Source organism: Mesoplodon densirostris, chromosome 13 (assembly GCF_025265405.1).
Source record: "Mesoplodon densirostris isolate mMesDen1 chromosome 13, mMesDen1 primary haplotype, whole genome shotgun sequence".
In the NCBI taxonomy this organism is placed as follows: Eukaryota; Metazoa; Chordata; class Mammalia; order Artiodactyla; family Ziphiidae; genus Mesoplodon; species Mesoplodon densirostris.
Window position 1 is genome coordinate 12,614,450 of NC_082673.1, and position 20,709 is coordinate 12,635,158.

Here is a 20,709-nt window from a genome sequence, read left to right on the forward strand (position 1 = left end):
GCTTGAGGTGGCGCGCGCGACGGACAAAGCTCGGTGGGTGCAAGAGTCGGGGGCGGGGGGGCGGTGGTCACACACTCCTGGGCTGGGGTCCGCAGTGCTGGAGGTTGCTTCTGAGGGTGGGACAGGCCCTGGAGCCCAGGGTGTGAGGCCGGACTCGCTTTCCATCCACTTTGGTTGTGAGGTGGTTTCCTGCTGCCGCGGCCCTCAGAGAAGACACGCCCCGCGTCTGTTTCAAGGGGACCAACACGGGTTCTTTAGGCTGTGGGAAGACCTGTAGCATTTTATCCCGTTTCGCTTATTGGGTGCTTTTCCAAAGGCGTCCATGTCTTTTCCTCCACTTTCCCATACCTTGGAAATGCATCCCCTCCCAGGACGACGCCCGCTTTACCCACGTGATGCCCAGAGCAGCGTTCTCTCGAGCCTTTTGTAAGTTCCTGAACGCCAGGCCCTGTTTCATGTCGCCCTAGTGCTTCTGTCTGTCTGGATGTCCCAGGAGCCCGTCAGAGTCAGCATATTTCAAAGGAGCTTTACCTTATTATTTCCGTCCTCTTCTCCTGGCTTCCGTATTTCCATTAGAGCGGCGTCATCCACCCACCCTCACAGAGCGGATACCATGCCCAGGGTGAAATCTTTAAAAAAAATGTCTGGAATCCAGCCTCTCCGTTCCATTTCACCCCTAATGCCCTGGATTGGGCCATCCATCTCCCAGGACTATTTTCAATACTTAGAAACTGATTATTGACACTTCTTCCTCTATTCCAACCCACTTTCCGCACTGGTGGCAAGTACTGATTTACAAAATAAAAATTGACTATATGACTCACCTGTTAAACACTTTGATGGTTTCCCTTTGTCTGTATAATCATCGTGGACTTCAAAATTTTTCAATCTGGTTGAGCTCCACCCCGCCATTTCCTTTTTAGCAGCCTCCCTTCATTCGGCCCCGGAAACCCTATGTTCCCATGACGCACAGGTGTAACGTTCTGAACACAACATACACTTTAAGATCGTTGAACTTAGGGCCACAGAGAAATAAACTCCAAAGTTTCTCTCCCCGCCCCCTCCCGCCGTGCGTCCCTCCACCCCCCGCCATATAATAGGGAGAAGGACAGTCTCGATTACTTTTCTTTGCAAAGTGACCTGAACTCCAAGGAGCAGCGGTATGGATTCACCAGTGTGGGTCTGAAAATTAGGGGAAGGGGGATTACCTCTCTCCTTGGAAAACTCTCTTCCTCTCTTCACCTCTCCTTCAATTAGTGACATCTTACCTATCAAATGTCACCTTTAAAGTAGAATTTATCACTTCATGTCTATGTCCCCACTGTATTAAATCAAAATGTCCTAAAACAATAGAAAATATTATGACCCCTACACGAGGATGACCCCAAATTTTGTGAGCTATTTCGTGTATGTTGTTCCTTCTGTGCTCTCTACTACATTAATATTTCTTTAATAGCACGTAAGTTGTACAGAATTATAATTTTTTACATATCTATTTTCCCTCACTGTACTCTCTGAACAGTAGGGACCATATTTTACTGATTTTTGTATCCCCAGTGCCTAGGACAGTCTGATACCCAATAAATAGTAAATACCCAATAAATACTTGATAATGAATAAATGTGATAGTCATTATTTCTGACTTCTCTTAATTGGCAGTCATTGAAGGCAGAATTCAATCTTAATCATTTTATCCCTAGGCCCTAATACAATGTTTGGCATATATTGTTTCCAATGGTGTTTGCTGTCTTTAAATGAATTTTATGTATTCCACTCTCATTACTATAGTTTAATGTTTTATGTTGGTCACTGATAGAAAATTTAAAGCCAGAAGAGGCCTTATCATCTAATACAACCCCTTAATTTCCTACAGATGAACCAAGAGAGGTTGGGTGATTTACCCATAGCAACTAGCAAATGCTGGATCTAGATCCAGGTTTTCAGACTTCTTAGGCTAGCTATACTTTATTACTTATATTGAATTTGTGAAACAGATTTTACCACTTTCATTTTTTTAAACAACGCCTGCAAGGAGACCTCATTATCCAATATTAGTTTCAACAAGCATTTTTTGGTATACCTACTCTGTAAAGAGACATTTGAGGCTCCTGTTCTTAAATTTGAAATCTTATGGAGAGTCTCATAACCTAGTGTTGATAAAAATATCATTTGGCAAGAGAAACCAGTTTTGTTTCCCTTTGAATAGGATTTTTTTTTTTCTGCACCACACGGCTTACCAGATCTCAGTTCTCAGACCAGGGATTGAACCCAGGCCATGGCAGTGAAAGCCTGGAATCGTAACCACTAGGACACCAGGCAACTCCCAGGAATTTTTTAAGTTGGAAATTTTACCTCATTTTATTTCACCCTCAATTTTACATTTAATAGTTTAAACAGTTTTATTATAGATCCTTAAATGTAACTTTTATTTTATTTCTAGGTGTTCTTGTCTTTTCTATGAATTTCACTCTCTGTAGTCTTCACCAGCAGCTGTGGTTTAATCATTCAGTAAAAGAGAAGAATCATTAACTAGGAGAAAATGTCAAATCTAAAAATGAAAGAGGCAGCCCTTATCTATCTTGACAGAAGTGGAGGCCTCCAAAAGTTCATAGACAATTGCAAATCCTACAGTGGTATGTTCAGCAAAGTTGACTTTATTTTAGAAACTTTAAAGTCCTACGTATAACTGTCCTCATTTTTATATTTGTGTATTTTTACAGATTCAAAACAAAGTTATGCTGTCTATCGATTCAGTATTTTAATAAATCCCTCTGATATTATTGAGTTGGATGCTGAACTTGGAAATCATATATTACACCAGCCTTTAAAAGCTGCTCAAGTTTTTCAATCAGTAAGTTAAAGAAAGAAATAATTTTATTCCACATGGAATTTTTGCTAACTTTGGTTTTTTGTTTGAAATCACAGGTCTGTTTTATTGCTGTTAAGACTCTCTCATTAATTGGACAATTACAGACTGAAGCTCAAGTAAGTTTTAGTTAAATTTAACAAAACTAAGGTACAATACTTTCAAGATACCTTGTAAATAAATATTTTTATATTCATATATATTTTTTGTTTAAACATATTTTCAAAGTTTAATAGATTATCTTACATACGCATCTTTACTTCCTGTTTTATCACTTATAACTTTAAACATTTTTATAATAAAACATTTCAAACATACCCCCAAATAAAGAGAATAATACAGTGAACCTCCATATATCTATCACGCAGATTTAATAGTTTGCAATATTTTGCCATACTGGCATCGTCACTTTTTTTCTGAAATGTTTTAAAGCAAATCTTTAAAATACATTCTGTATTTCACCCCTACATACTTTGGTATGTATCAGCCTCTAAAAATTGTGGACATTTTTGTTATATAACCACAATGCCATTATTACCATTTACAAAAAAAAAAATTCCTTGGTATCATCTAATATCCAGTCCATATTGAAATTTACCCAGTCGGGGTCTCAAGACTGTCTCACAGTTTATGTGTTCAAGTCAGGACTAAAACAAGGTACACACATTATAACTGGTTCTTACATCTCCCTAAGTCTCTTTTAATCTAGAGCCATTTCCTCCCCCTCCTTTTTTATGCCATTGAATTTTTGAAGAAACTAGTTAGTTGTCCTGTAAAATGTCTCATCTGGACTTGTCTGATTATGTTCTTGTAGTATTTAACTTATACCCCTAGACACCAAATTTCTGGAAAAAAAGTTGGCTCTAAAGACTTGCTTAGATTCAAATTCAACTCATTTTGATGAGGATATATCATAGTGTCATGTGTTTCATACTGCCCTACATTAGGAGAACTGTTCTATTTGTTATCCCACTTTTAGCAATGCCACGGTTGATCAGTGGGTGCAGATGATGTCAGTCTGATCCCTCCAATATACAGTCTCCCATCAACTGTCATCTAATGGTTTTTGCAGCTATTGATAGTCACTGCCTAGATTCCATTATTTCATTAGGAGTTTCAAAATTGTGATTTTCCTGATTTTAGCAAACTTTCTATATTTATTAGCTGAAACTATCCTGTAAGAGAAGTTTTTCCTCTCATCAACTATTTGGTTACCCTGCATACAATTTGTACAGGAAAAGCAGAAGAAATGTTTGATTCTTTCCATCTGTAAATTTTCAGAGTGATGAATTGAAATATAACAGCCTCCAATGATGACCAATATTTTTTGTTTGTTTTTCCTTTTTTACATTATGAGGAATTACATGAATTTTTAAATATATCTGATAGGTTTCAATGAATCTTTGTCATTCTTTTTGATGCCTATATTATCTAACTTTGGTCATTGGGAGCTCCTTAAAGTTTGTTCTTATGTCCTTTTGACACATTTCATTAGTTTTTAAGCCCCCCTGGTTTCTGTCACAGGGAGATGCACAAGGAGGTCCATCTGGTGTATTTTCTGCTCCATGGAATCAGCCATTTCCCCTAAGGAGCTCTGGTTCCTTTTTGTGAGAAATTATATTTAGAGATCTGGGCACTAGAAGTGTTTGTTGCTATTGAGTTGTCATTGTTTTATAAGTAAGTCTTTTCAGTGAATATAGCGAGAAATGTGTATTGTTAAAGAAAAATGAGTTTGTAATGATATTTTCAATTAAAATATCGATTATAAGGATTTTGCATCTTTAATTTTATATTTAAATCACTTTTCTCTTAATGCTCAAAAGATTGTTTCCTAATACTACTAACAAATTATCTGTTTGATTTAACCTACAAATATACTTACTATATTGTAATGCAAGTCCAATTGGATCTGCAATTTTTATTAATACTATTTTTATGTTCTTATTAGATTAATATACTGCTGAAGTTAACACATTTACCTCCTCTGCCAAGTTATAGTCTTGATCTTTGTGAGTTTCCGTTTGATTATACATCTCAAAGATTTTATATGATGCAAGGAATTGTGATTGCAATGACAACTGTAACCAAGTATACACAAGGTGCAAGATTTCTTTGTTCAGATGAAGCATGCCCTCTTTCAAAAGGTAAATATTAAAATGTAAAATCAAAACAATTTATTGTTTAATCTTAAGTCATGTTTACAATCAGTTAAAAAACATTCACAGCATAGAAAGAATGGACTAAAATTAGGTGTCTCCTAATGTTTACAAGTCTACTTTGCATAATCTTGAAATTCGTTCTTTCTTCCACACCTCTCCCCTATAATTTAACAGATGCTCTTGTGTCGCTGAAGTACTTGTTTTCCTCACACGCTGTTTCATGACTGTTCATGCTGTTCCCTCTCCATGTAATGTCCTCTCTCAACCCTTCGGCTTAACTTCCAGGACATCTTTTCCATTCATCCCCACCTCTTATTGGGTTGGATGCCTCTCCTTTCTTCTCTGTGAACACTTTGTGTATGAATACTGCATATTGAAATTATCTGTTTCTTATTGCCACCTATTGGAATTGTGTGCTTAAGTATCCACATCACCAGTGCCTGGCAAGAAATAGCCATGCCATAAATGTTAATTGAACTGCTATGAACCCACATGCAAAACTGATTTAATTGTATGTTGAATTAGATTCATTTTAAAGGATTGAAAATGGAAAGCTAAATCTGAAGGCAAATTTAGCTTAACTTTGTTTTCTTTCAGGATTTCAGTATATAAGAGTGCATGTACCTGGTGCTACAGAGTCTGCAACAGTAAGAAATGACTTTTTGTGTAATCTATGTTCATCTTCACTTCAAGAAGACAGAAAATTTAGAGTACTTGGTGGTAAAAATGCATTTACGTTTTACAATTACAATTTTTAAAATAATGTCTGATATTTTAATGTGGAAATTAAATTGAATATATATTCTAATAACTGATTCTTTTTTACTCTTTGCCTTAAGATAAACAGATAGTTGAAATAATTACCACAAAGGCACTTCGTGCTTTTCAAGGATATTCTAACAACCAGCCATTTAGGTTTCAATCTCTCACAATCTTCCTCAGAGGTAAGTAAGTCCTATTTGCACTAAAATATATAAACTATATAATTGACTTGTTTATGCTTATATATTATAAATGGTACTTCAAAAGCTTGAAAATAATAGGTCTTCTCTTTCTTGAGTATTTTAAAGAGTCATATTTAGCTAATGTAGCAATTATTCATTCAGTCATACAACATTCACTTAAGATATTAGCACCTGCTATGTCTCAAGCACTATGCTAAGTCTCAGGGTCACAATTATTTACAGTAATAATCTCCCATTATTGTATATATATGTCTTATATAAATATTGGAGTTATTGTTTTAAAATATAAGCTTCAGGAGGGTAGGGACTTGGGTTTTTTACTGCACATAGTAAAAACTCAATACATATTTGTTAAATAAATAAATGAGCATCGACATATGATTAACTGTTGAGAACTGCATGGGTAAAGACCTGTGAGTAGACAGATTCTGCCATAAAGGAGGAAATCATTATCAGTATCGATCACCCAGGGAAGAGTGAGTCGTTGTTGAGAAGCCAGAACTGTGAAAATGAGGATGGGGTTCAGTCTCTTTTCTTGGGCTAAAATTGGAAGAATTAAACTTTTTGTAAAGAGAGATCTTGAATGTCAACCATGTGTAGGAAACTCAAGGGTTAGAAAGCAGAGACTCAAACAAGAAGTCTTTTCACCATGGCCTGGCAAGGACAAGGCAGGCATGTAAGCCCAGATGATAATAGGTGCTTTTTAATATCAATTACTATGTGCCAGGCACTTTTACATATATTAACTCATTTAGTCACAGCAACTCTTTCAAGTAGGTTCTGTTGTTATCTCCATTTTACAATGTAGAAATGGACACACAGAGAAGTTAAGTAACTTTTCCAGGGTTACACAGCTAGTACATGGCACAGCCATGATTCAAACTCAGGCATTCTAACTTCAAAGTCTATGATTTTAACTATTTAATTCTATTATATACAAACCATACATTACAATATAGAAATATAAGTGACTATCCAACTTATATTTTAGTAGAAAACCCTTTCTTCAAATAAACTCTTAATAGAACCCAAATACGTTTTTAAAAGTTAAATTAATAAAAGCAGGCCTTTGGGGGTTTTCAGGAGAGGTACCCAGACTTCCCAGCCTCCTAGCCTTCCTCTTGACCCTTTCTTGACTTCAGGACACATCCACCAAACTGTAAGATTCCAAGGAACAGTTGAAAAATGATTTGCTTTAATTTTCTCCTTGTAATTCATACTGTATCCTTCAGGGGTTTTTTGGGGGGTGGAGCAGGGGGAATGTTTGTTTATTTGGTTTGGGGTTTTTATTTTCTCAAATCTTGGGGCTGATTCTTCCCATCTAGTTCTACAGGGTATATCAATATGCTCTCCGGATCTAAAAGAGAGAGAGAGACAGAGAGATAGAAAGAGGAACAGAGAGGAGGAAAGAAATGGAGATCAGTGTTTGATCACAGAGGGAAGTTAATCCTTGCTCCTCCTCGAAAGCCTTTCTTTCACAGTTTTACAACCATCCAAATTCTAACTGTATAATGGAGGATCAAGATTTTTAGCGTATGTTTTTTAGAATAAATTTTGAACTTGTGCAAAAGCTTTGCTCAGCCTGTAGAGGTGAGAGAGGAACCTAGTAAAGTGTCTTTTGGGTAGACTTTATTTATTTATTTATTTAGATTAAAAAGAGTTTATTTGTATTACAAATGGATACATTTTCATTGATGGTATTTGTTTTTCTTTTTTTTAAATTAATTTTTGTTGCAGCATAGTTGCTTTACAATGTTGTGTTAGTTTCTATGGTACAGCAAAATGAATCAGCTATACATATACATGTATCCCCTCTTTTTTGGATTTCTTTCCCATTTAGATCACCACAGTGCATTAAGTAGAGTTCCCTGTGCTGGGTAGACTTTAGACATGAGCAGACCCAGATGGGAATTTCAGTTCTGCTACTTAACTACTTAGCCTGGTGCAAATCACTTAACCTCTCAGTTTCTTCATATATAAAGTAGGGATAACAATATCTATCTTATAGTTTACAATTAGATAATGTGTATAAAAGTGACTTGCCTATATTATAGACTGTGAATAATGCTTTTTAAAATGATCTTCTTCCCAAATAAAATTATTACTTACAAGGTCATTCTTATTAACATCTCTTGTCATTTAATGGAAAGATGTTTCATTTTAAACACAATGATCTTGTTTTGCCTTTTGACTATTATAGGAGACTATCTAGTTGCTATGTCACATGCTTCTTGAAGTTAATTCATCATCATCTATAAGCATCAAAATTTATCAGCAATAAAATCTTCTCAATTTACATTATTAATGCCACTCAATATGCATAGTATACTAAACAAAAGTAACTACTTAGCAAATAACTGAACTACTAAATTGTTGCTGGTTTTATTTTTTTTTAATTTTTAATTTTATATTGGAGTATAGTTGATTAACAATGTTGTGATAGTTGCAGGTGTACAGCAAAGTGATTCTGCTATACATACACATGTATCTATTCTTTTTCAAATTCTTTTCCCATTTAGGTTGTTACATAATATTAAGCAGAGTTCCCTGTGTTATACAGTAGGTCCTTGGTGGTTATCCATTTTATTTTTGTTTGTTTGTTTTTTGCGGTACACGGGCCTCTCACTGTTGTGGCCTCTCCCGTTGCGGAGCATAGGCTCCGGACGCGCAGGCTCAGCGGCCATGGCTCACGGGCCCAGCCACTCCGTGGCATGTGGGATCTTCCTGGACCGGGGCATGAACCCGCGTCCCCTGCATCGGCAGGCGGACTCTCAACCGCTGCGCCACCAGGGAAGCCCGGTTATCCATTTTAAATACAGCAGTGTGTACATGTCAATCCCACACTCCCTAACTATCCCTTCTCCCCCCACGTCCCCCCTGGTAGCCATAAGTTCGTTCTCTAAGTCTGTGAGTCTGTTTCTGTTTTGTAAATAAATTCATTAGTATCATTTCTTTTTAGATTCCACATATAAGCAATGTCATACGATAGTTCTCTTTCTCTGTCAGACTTACTTCATTCAGTATGGCAATCTCTAGGTCCATCCATGTTGCTGCAAATGGCATTATTTCACTCTTTTTAATGGCTGAGTAATATTCCATTGTATATATGTACCACATCTTCTTTATCCATTCCTCTGTCGATGGACATTTAGGTTGTTTCCATGTCTTGGCTATTGTAAATAATGCTGCAATGAACATTGGAGTGCATGCATCCTTTCGGACCATGTTTCTCTCCAGATATATGCCCAGGAGTGGGATTGCAGGGTCATATGGTAGTCCTATTATTAGTTTTTTAGGGAACCTCCATACTGTTCTCCATAGTGGTTGTATCAATTTACATTCCCACCAGCAGTGTAGGAGGGGTCCCTTCTCTACACACCCTCTCCAGCATTTGTTGTTTGTGGATTTTTTTGATGATAGGCATTCAGACTGGTGTGAGGTGGTATCTCATTGTAGTTTTGATTTGCATTTCTCTAATAATTAGCAATGTTGAACATCTTTTCATGTGATTCTTGGCCATCTGTATGTCTTCTTTGAAGAAATGTCTGTTTAGGTCTTCTGCACATTTTTTGATTGGGTTGTTTGTTTTGATGATATTAAGCTGCATGAGCTCTTTGTAAATTTTGGAGACTGATCCCTTGTCGGTCACATCATTTGCAAATATTTTCTCCCATTCTGTGGGTTGTCTTTTCATTTTGTTTATGGTTTCTTTTGCTGTGCAAAAGTTTTTGAGTTTAATTAGGTCCCATTTGTTTATTTTTGTTTTTATTTCCATTACTCTGGGAGATGGATCGAAAAAGATATTGCTGTGATTTATGCCAGAGAGTGTTCTGCCTATGTTCTCCTCTAAGAGTTTTATAGTGTCCAGTCTCACATTTAGGTCTTTAATCCGTTCTGAGTTTATTTTTGTGTATGGTGTTAAAGAATGTTCTAATTTCATTTATGTATATATAGCTGTCCAGTTTTCCCAGCATCATTTACTGAAGAGACTTCTTTCCTCCATTGTATAGTCTTATCTCCTTTGTCATAGATTAATTGACCATAGGTGCATGGGTTTATTTCTGGGCTTTCTATCCTGTTCCATTGATCTATATTTCTGTTTTTGTGCCAGTACCATACTGTTTTGATGACTAGAGCTTTGTAGTATAGTCTGAAGTCAGGAAGCCTGATTCCCCCAGCTCTGTTTTTCTTTCTCAAGATTGCTTTGGCTATTTGGGGTCTTCTGTGTCTCCATACAAATTTTAAGATTTTTTGTTCTAGTTCTGTGAAAAATGCCACTGGTAATTTTATAGGGATTGCGTTGAATCTGTAGATTGCCTTGGGTAGTATAGTCACTTTGACAGTATTGTTATTAATGCCACTCAATATGCATATTATACTAAACACAAGTAAATACTTAGCAACTAATTGAACTACTGAATTGTTACTGGTTTTAGATCTTTGAACCATATAATCATGTAAAAGTTTCGTTTAGTAAATAGTTATTTTCTTTTGTGTTTAACAATTTTAGATGAATTAGTGAATGAAATGAATATAGGAAATGAGTATAAGATTATTGGAATTCCAACCTGTGTAAAAACATCACAAACTGCTGTCTGTATAGAGGCAAATAGCATCACTTTTTTCAATCCAAAAGGTAAGAAAAATGTTAGTATTATATATTAACAAATATTTAAATTTAAATCCATTTGTTCAGGAAATAAGTATTGGTTGCCTATGTGCTGGGCACTCTTCAAAGCACTAGGGATACAGTTGTGATGAGGACAGTCAGGGTTCCTACTCTTAAATCATATGGTAGACAGTCAATAAATCTGTAAACTAATTAATAAGACAATTTTAGATAACAAATGCTGCAAAGGAAATAAAGCAAGATAATGTGAAACCTTGCCCACAGGAAGAACTCCTTTCTTTTGGCTAAACCTTATTTAGATTTTTTTTTTTTAATAATTACCAACAAGAAAAATGTTTTAAGATGCCAAGAGTTAGAGATTAGTTTAAAGGTTTTTCTATCCAGCCCTTTGTTTTCTAGCTAAGTAACTGTTGTGATCTGAGAAAAAGGGCCCAATAAAATGGCATCCTTTTCCTCAGCTGAGTTTTGAACCAATCGAGAAATAAGACAAAAGAGAAAGGCAGTTGGGGGCCAAAATATCACCCTTATTACTGATAATTTCCTTGCAACCTAATTAAGAATTAAGTAAACAAAAGTGGAGAGCAGACCTACTCTTAACTTGGCACACAAATATCTAAATATAAGACAGGCTAGTTAAATCTTTTTTTTTTTTTTTTTTTTTTTTTTTGCGGTACTCGGGCCTCTCACTGTTATGGCCTCTCCCGTTGCGGAGCACAAGCTCCAGACGCACAGGCTCAGTGGCATGTGGGATCTTCCCGGACCGGGGCATGAACCCGTGTCCCCTGCATCGGCAGGTGGACTCTCAACCACTGCGCCACCAGGGAAGCCCCAGGCTAGTTAAATCTTAAATAATTAAGTTAGATTTTTTTTTTCTATTCCCTAGATAACCATCTGCAATAACAGAGGCCCAAGCTGAATTTGAATGCAATGGATTCTAGATACCTCTGCTTATTTTGAAGAGAAAGCTTTATTTATTTATTTATTTATTGGCTGCGATGTGTGGTTTGTGGGGATCTTAGTTCCTCGACCAGGGATTGGACCCATGCCCCCTGCATTGGAAGCACAGAGTCGTAACCACTGGACCACCAGGGAATTCCTGAGAAAAACTTATTAAAAGAATAAAAATATTGAAGAAAGAAACTACTAATGAACAATAGACATTTTTAAGATAATTAAAACATTTTCTGCTGTGAAGTGCTTTAAGATTTACTGATTTGGTGGCAGGACATGATATATATGTAGGTGAGGTGTGCTTTCTCCTGCTGAGCTCCGGAATTAGGCAGATTTAACCACCCAAATGTGGCAAGAGCAACACTAATGTAGGCCTCCCTTGGTCCATGGGCGTCGATGAGTAGAAGAAATCATTGCCCTGTGATGACAGCCCAAGAGGAAGGAGAAAGGGACTGGGTTACATGTGCGCAGCTGTTTCTCCCAAACTGACCAACTGGATTAAATCACTCATCTCTTTCAGGAGTTGGACAGAATAAGGTAGTGGAGAAGGTCGAGAATGTTACAGTATATGTTGAAGTAGTAGAGTATAAATCTCCCCTTTTAACAGCAATAATCAAACATTTCCCATTCTGCTTTTTAGACCTCACTAAAGGTGATAATATTTCAAACATAGGTATGTAGAAGCAAACACTGCAGTACAAGAGCCCCATGATCTGGCTTTACTCACATAGGTCTTAAAAGGAAAAAAATGAGAGATTTGCTTGCAACCCACAGCCAGTCTATGTGGGCACACAGGTTGACTGCTTCTTCTTACTGCATTCCTTGGGATAGAAATGATAGACCAGAGTGACCTCCAATCATAATTTAATATCATTGTAAAAATTTGAATGTGGCATCATTAAAAGAACTGCAATTTGATAATATTTTAGATAAATGGAATTAGATGTCTATAATATCATTTTCTTGTTTTAAAAAACTCTTTTTAACATATATGTAATATTTACTTTCAGTTCCTTCAGGAATTAGCAACAATTTCAGGTGTCTCCTCTCTTTGACTTCCAGCTCGTGCTGGAAGTTCACAGCAATACTTGCCAATATCTTTGCATCACAAATTGTTCCTCCTGGGACTTACAATTTGCTCAAGCTCTGTTTGTTGATGAGCCTAGTACAGACAAGTGACCGTAACAAGGAACTGGAAGATTGCCTGGATCTTTTAATTATAACAAGTGATATTCTACTCGTAGACAGGTAAAGTATATGACGTTATGAATTGTCATCTTTGTATACATCTTTTCCATGAGCATTATTACAAGACAAATATTTGGAATTTATCTGAGCAGTATAAATATTTAAATAAACTTTTATCAATGAAGTTCAAAACTTTTTAAAACATGAATTGAGAAATGGGATATTTGCTTTCAACATTTTGAGAATCTAACCACTCGAAGTTTCAACTTGTTTCCCCACTCAGACCTTTTTAAATAAATGGCTCCTTTGCAGGCTTCCTTTTCCCCCATTCCCTAGATCAGTGTTCTGCTTTTGTACTTTGTTTTCACTTCAAAATAATCTCCCTGCTAGAGCTAACAAGCTGTTTTCTTCTTTTTCTTCAAGATTCCATTCAATAGTATTGATTCACTGCGCCCAAATAAGGCTGTCAAAAGTGCCAAAATTACTGTTTTGGGGGTGTCACTCTAACCTTGGAGTAAGCCTCTACTCAGCATATTGGGGCTCTCCACTAGCAAGTACCCTTTTTATTTTTATTTTTATTTATTTATTTTTTTTGCGGTATGTGGGCCTCTCACTGTTGTGGCCTCTCCCATTGCGGAGCACAGGCTCCGGACACGCAGGCTCAACGGCCATGGCTCATGGGCCAAGCCGCTCCGCGGCATGTGGGATCCTCCCAGACCGGGACACGAACCCGTGTCCCCTGCATCGGCAGGCGGACTCTCAACCACTGCGCCACCAGGGAAGCCCACCCTTTTTAAAAAGTTACTTAAATGTTCAAAAAGCTAGGAATAAGCTTCATATATTAAAATCATGTATGCAAGTATAAAGCAAAAACAAATTTATAGAATGAATTTTAAATTAAAAAAATAAAATTCAAATTAGCTCTAACTTAATTGGACAGATGATGTTTTGCTAAAATTAAAATTAAATCACAATGTAAATATAGTGCTAACTGCTACAGATTGCACCAATTTAATCTTACACTAATGGGCATGAGAATATTTGTTTCCTAACAGCCTTACCAACACTGAGTATTATCAAACTTTAAAATTTTGCCATTTGATGGATGGAAAGTGGTATTTTATTTTAATTTGCATTTCTTTAACTAGCAGTAAGTTTTAGCATCATTTAGAATTTGTTAAACACTTTTTATTATTTTTCTATGAACTCCTTGACCACTGTCCATTTTTTAAATTGTTTATTTCTTACTGATTTGTGATACCTCTTGTAAATTAAAGCCTTTGTCTCTCTTTCTGTTTGTCATTAACCTTTTCCTGTGGTATTTGGGGCTGTATGAGAGATTTGGTGTTTTGTAGGTAAAATTTACATAAATAAAGTGAAGTAATCAGATCTTAGGTATACAGTTCAATGAGTCTTGACAGATGCATACATTCCTATAGCCATCACCTCAGTAAGATATGGAACATTTCCATTTTCCTTTACCTTGGAAAGGTCCTTCATTCTCTCTTCCAATTAGTTCCTATCTCCACGGGTGATTTCTGTCACCATAGGTTAATCTTCCTGTTCTTGAACTTCGTATAACTAGGATCATACAATGCACACTCTTTTGGGTCTAGCCTCTTTCACTTAACATGTTTTTGAGATTGGCCCTGTTGTGTGTATCAGAAGTTCATTGTTTTTATTGATGAGTAGTGTTCCATTATATGAATATACCAGAATTTATCTGTTCTCCTAGTGATAGACATTTGGGTTTTGCATGTTTTGTTTTGTTTTTTAATTATTAAAGCAAAGTCCTAGGACAGGGCATGGCACACAGAAGATGATCAATTGCTATTTGATGAATGAGTCAATGAATGGATTTGTGGGGTTTTTTTGGCTGCGTTTTGAGTCTTCATTGCTGCGCGTGGGCTCTCTCTAGTTGCAGCGAGCGGGGGCTACTCTTAGTTGCGGTGTGCGGGCTTCTCATTGCAGTGGCCTCTCTTGTTGCAGAGCATGGGCTCCAGTAGTTGTGCCTGTGGGCTCAGTAGTTGTGGCTCACAGGCTCCAGAGTGCAGGCTCAGTAGTTGTGGCGCATGGGCTTAGTTGCTCCGCGGCATGTGGGATCTTCCTGGACCAGGGCTTGAACCCATGTCCCCTGCATTGGCAGGCGGATTCTTAACCACTGCACCACCAGGGAAGCCCTGGGTTTTGCATGTTTTGACTATGTAAGTAAGGCTGCTGTAAACATCTCTTGTAGAAGTCTTTTTGTAGACTTAGGTTTTTATTATCTTGGATAAATACCTAGGAGTGGAATTATTGTGTCATAAGGTAGGTTTATATAACTGTATAAGAAACTGCCAAACAGTTTTTTTTTTTTTTTTTTTTTTTTTGCGGTATGCGGGCCTCTCACTGTTGTGGCCTCTCCCGTTGCGGAGCACAGGCTCCGGATGCGCAGGCCCAGCGGCCATGGCTCACGGGCCCAGCCGCTCCGCGGCATATGGGATCCTCCCAGACCGGGGCACGAACCCGCATCCCCTGCATCGGCAGGCGGACTCTCAACCACTGCGCCACCAGGGAGGCCCTGCCAAACAGTTTTTTAAAGTGGTTTTACAATTTTACATTCCTAACGAGTTAAGGTTCCAGTTGTTTCTATCCTCACCAACATCCAGTGTGGTCAGTCTTTCTCAATTTAGCCATTCTAGTGCATGTGAATGGTGTCTCACTACGGTTCTAAGTTGCATTTCCCTGGTGACTACTGATTCAAGCTCTTTTTCATGTGCTTATTAGCTACTAATGTATCTCCTTTTCTGAAGTGTCAAGTCCTTTGTTCACTTTTGAATGGGGATCTTCCAGATGCACATCCAGTGTCACATATGTATCATGAAATTTTTCTCCCAGTCTAAAGCTTGAGGGTTTTTTTCTTAAAGATATCTTTGATGAGCAGACCTTTTAGTTTAGGTTATTATTTTCTTTTATGTTTAGTGTTTTCTGGGTTCTGTTTAAGAAATCTTTGTCTACCCCAAGGTCATGAAGATATTCTGTTGTTTTCTTCTAGAAGTATTTGTTTTTACACTAGGTCTGTTTTCTATTACAAGTCAATTTTTGTATATGATACAAGGTAGGAGCCAAGATTAATATTTTTCCTATGCATTTATCTAATTTTTCCATACCATTTGTTTAAAAGACTTTCCTTTCCCCATTGAATTGCTTGGTACCAATGTTGCAAATTAGTTGAACTGGTTATAAACAGTGGTTATAAACAGTGGTTATAAACTGGTTATAAACCATTTTAGGTGTAAAATTGAACTGGGTATATATGTATTTAAACGTTCTTTTCTGTTATTTTGACCTTTATGTCTATAATTATGCCTCACATTCTTGATCATTGTATCTCTATATTAAGTTTTGAATCAGGTAGTGCAACTTTATTCTTCATTTTTAAGATTTGTTTGCACTATTTTAGGTCATTTACATTTTCTTATAAAGTTTAGAATCTATATGTTAATACCAACCTCCATCTGCATCGCCCCAAAAGAGCCTTTAATGATTTTGATGGAACTGCATTTAACTTATAAATCAATTTGGGAAGAATTTACATCTTAACAATGTTGAGTCTTCCAATCTGTGAATATGGTATATATCTCCATTTATTTAAATCTTAATTTCTTTCAGCAATGTTTTGTAAAGGTCATGCACATAATTTAAGTTGATTTCTAAGTATTTGGTATTTTTCATGCTATTAAAAATGGTAGTATTTTATTAATTTTATTTTTCAAATATTTGCTGTGAGTATATAGAGATACAATTGATTTTTGTATTTGGATCTTTTACTCTGTGACCTTGTATCAGTAGTTCAAAAAATTCCTCAGCTGATTCCAATGATTAGCCAAGTTTGAGACCCATTGTTCTATATAACTAGGTTCTCAGCCTGACTACATGTTAGAATCATCTGGGATAATATTAAAAAAAATTTTATAGGGCTTCCCTGGTGGCTCAGTGGTTAAGAATCTGCCTGCCAATGCAAGGGACACGGGTTCGAGCCCTGGTCTGGGAAGATCCCACATGCCGCGGAGCAACTAAGCCTGTGCACCACAACTACTGAGCCTGGGCTCTTGAGCCTGCGAGCCACAACTACTGAGCCCGTGGTCCGCAGCAAGAGAAGCCATGACAATGAGAAGCCCATGCACCACAACGAAGCATGGCCCCCACTCACCGCAACTAGAGAAAGCCCGCACGCAGCAACAAAGACCCAACGCAGCCAAAAATAAATAAATAAATAAATTTATTTAAAAAAAATAATTTATGACTGCGGCTCACCCCTAGAGATTCTAATTTACATCATTTGGGGTGGGGCTTGACATTAGAATTTTTTAAAAACCCCAGGCAATTTTTTTTTGTTAAAGTATAATTGACATGCAATATCATGTTCGTGTACATCATAGTGATTCAATATTTATATACATTTCAAAATGGTCACCACAATAAGTCTAGTTACCATCTGTCACCATACAAAGTTATTACAATATTATTGACCATATTCTCTATGCTGTACCTTACATCCTCGTGACATTTATTTTATAACTAGAAGTTTGTACTTCTTAATCCCTTTTACTTATTTCACTTTCCCAATCCCCCTCCCCTCTGGCAACAGCAAGTTTGTTTTCTATATCTATTCTGTCTTGTTTTGTTTGTTCATTTTTTTTTTAGATTCCACATATAAGTGAAATCGTATAATAATTATCTTTTTCTATCTGACTTACTTTACTTAGCATAATACCCTCTAGGCCCATCCATGTTGTCACAAATGTCAAGATTTCATACTTTTTATTGCTGAATAGTAGTCCATTATATATATACCACTTCTTCTTTATCAGTTCATCTATTCATAGACACTTAGCTTGTTTCCATATCTTGGCTATTGTAAATAATGCTGTAATGAACATAGGGGAGCATATATCTTTTCTAATTAGTGTTTTTGTTTTCTTTGGATTAATACCCAGGAGTGGGATTGCTGGATCATATGGTAACTATATTTTTAGTTTTTTGAGGAACCTCCTTACTGTTTTCCACAGTGGCTGCAACAATTTACATTCCCACCAACAGTGTATAAGGAGTCCCTTTCCTCCACATTCTTGCCAATGCTTGGGTTGTTTTTTGTTGTTTTTTTGTCTTTTTGATAACAGCCATTCTGACAGGTGTGATGTGATAGCTCATCATGGTTTTGATTTGCATTCCCCTGATGAGTAGTGATTTGACCATCTTTTCATGTGCCTGTTGGTTCCCCAGGTGATTTTAATGTGAGCTAGGGTTGAGAAACACTGCTCTATAGGCTTGCAAATTTTCTTTCTAAATCTTACTCACCCATTTTATATATCTTCAAATTAGCATCTAAATTCTTTGGAATGACACATACACTAGACATTTCATAGCATTTACCTATCCACATTTAAGAGATACTGCTTCACCCTCTTTGTACCGTATCTCTGCTCATCATAGTAGATTGCACCAGCAAGCTATGATTTCTGTGGCAAGGATTTAAAAGCTAAGCTAAGATAATCAGATTCCTTTCTTATCATTTAAATTTGAGAAATGAAGAGGTTGAGGCAATTGGCAAAGAGATTAGAAAGCAAAAGGATGTGCCAAGAGTTATCTTGATACATAGGTAATAGGGGTAGTCATGATGAACTCTTGGCAAGCCTAAATGCAAAAATATTGAATAAACGAAAGAAAGCAATTCATAAAAAAAGGAAGTCCCCGTTCAAATGTCATTTCTCTATAGCTTTCTCTGACTTCCATCCAGGAGGAAATAAAGATCTTTTATGGATGTCCTCATGACATTATTTTAGTACTTATCACATCGTATCTTAGTTTTTTGTTTACATCTCTCTAGGCTGTGAGCTTTCCAAGTTAAGGACCAAATCTCATATATATATATATATATATATATATATATATATATATATATATATATATATATAGTTAATAACCTGAGACAATACATAGCAAAGACAAATTCTTTTTTTTAAATTAATTAATTAACTTATTTTTTGCTGCATTGGGTCTTTGTTGCTGCGTGTGGGCTTTCTCTAGTTGCAGCAAACAAGGGCTACTCTTCGTTGCAGTGAGCAAGGGCTACTCTTCGTTGCGGTGCACGGGCTTCTCATTGCGGTGGCTTCTCTTGTTGCGGAGCACAGGCTCTAGGCATGTGGGCTTCAGTAGTTGTGGCATGTGGGCTCAGCAGTTGTGGCTCACAGGCTCTAGAGCACAGGATCAGTAGTTGTGGCACACAGGCTTAGTTGCTCCACGGCATGTGGGATCCTCCCGGATCAGGGCTCGAACCCATGTCCCCTGCATTGGCTGGAGGATTCTTAACCACTGCACCGCCAGGGAAGTCCATTTTTATCTGTAGCACTAGTGCTCAATAGACATTGAATCAAATTAAATCTAATTGTATAGCTATTATACATTATGACTTCTGAAAATCAAATATTAAATAATAGTAATGAGTAATTTATTTTTTCCCTTAGGCTTTTGAATTTTAGTATAAACCTTGTGCCCCGTGGTATACGTCATCCAGTCTCTACTGAAATTTTTCCTACTCTATCCAGGAATAAGTATGGAACTGGAGCAGTTAGCATTCAAGGTGGCAGTGCTTTGCTAGCTAAAGGTGGTATCTGCTTTATAGGAGACTTGGCTTCACACAAAAAAGATAAACTTGAACAGCTTCAATCAGGTAAACAGTATTTTTTCAAATTAATTTTCATCTGTTTAACTTATAGTCTCATCCGTGTCAAGGGGTTACTTAACAATTAAGATTGTATTGTACACGTTTTAGGAATAGAGAAATTATATTAAATGACATTTCTCATTTTACCTTTATAAATAAAAACAGAGGAATTTAATGTGCAAATGCATTGTTTTAGGCTTTGCTCTCAGTTTTGCTAACTCCTGAGTTTGTATTAGGCCAGATTTATTTCCTTTTCTTATCTTGTTGCATTAGCTAGGACTTCCAATATGATGTTGAAAAACAGTGGTGAGAAGGAACATCCTGATCTTGTCTTGCTCCTGATCTTTTTTTTTTTTTTTCATATGTGCTTTTTCTTTTTAGTGATATTTGTGGGTAGACTAGCTGGAGACCTTTGAAAATAAAATAGCTAATTTTCTCCCCATGCAGGTTGTTCCTGATCTTAATAGGAAAGTTTCATGTTTCTCACCATTGAGTACGATGTTAGCTGTAGGTTTTTTTGTAGAAGTTCTCTTGCAAGTTGAAAGAATTCCCCTCTATTCTTATTCTACTAAGAGTTTTTTAATAATGAATTGGTGCTGAATTTTATCAAATGCTTTTTCTACACCTATTGATATGATAATGTGATTTTTCTTCTGTAGCCTGCTGATATTATGGATTACATTAATTGATTTTCAAATGTTGAACCAGCTTTGCATACCTAACATAAACCCTACCTGGCTGTGGTGTATAATTCTTTTTATACATTGTTGGACTTGATTTGCTATTATTTTGTTGAGGATTTTTGCCTGTATATTCACAAGAGATATTGGTCTGTAGTTTTCCTATAACATCTTTTGTCTGGTTTTAGTATTAGGATAATGCTGCTTGGGCCAGATTTATAACTAACAAGGATATGGACAGATAAGTATTGGGCCAAGAGAAGTTAGGGCCTTACAATCTTGGCATACCGGCAAGAATGTGCAGCAATACTCAGGGCACGTAGCATATTGCCTCTCCCTACAAAAGAATGCAGAAATAGACCCACACTAGTATGCTTACTTGATTTTTTTTAAATTTACGTATTTAATTTATTTATTTTTGGCTGCATTGGGTCTTCGTTGCTGTGTGCGGGCTTTCTCTAGTTGCAGTGAGCGGGAGCTACTCTTTGTTGAGGTGCACAGGCTTCTCATTGTGGTGGCTTCTCTTGTTGCGGAGCACAGGCTCTAGGCGCACAGGCTTCAGTA

General features: G+C 36.8%; 1 protein-coding gene across 1 annotated transcript in view; it reads left to right on the forward strand.

Annotated features, from left to right (window-relative positions):
- MCMDC2 (minichromosome maintenance domain containing 2) overlaps positions 1-20,709 on the forward strand; it is a 39,426-nt gene continuing 18,717 nt past the window's right edge. Inside the window, exons 1-10 of the mRNA XM_060116563.1 lie at positions 1-33; positions 2,441-2,633; positions 2,721-2,851; positions 2,926-2,985; positions 4,815-5,010; positions 5,623-5,745; positions 5,865-5,969; positions 10,501-10,626; positions 12,582-12,819; positions 19,266-19,471. Coding sequence (XP_059972546.1) covers positions 2,540-2,633; positions 2,721-2,851; positions 2,926-2,985; positions 4,815-5,010; positions 5,623-5,745; positions 5,865-5,969; positions 10,501-10,626; positions 12,582-12,819; positions 19,266-19,471 — 1,279 coding nt within the window. The 5' untranslated portion in view covers positions 1-33; positions 2,441-2,539. The remainder of the gene's footprint in view (positions 34-2,440; positions 2,634-2,720; positions 2,852-2,925; positions 2,986-4,814; positions 5,011-5,622; positions 5,746-5,864; positions 5,970-10,500; positions 10,627-12,581; positions 12,820-19,265; positions 19,472-20,709) is intronic.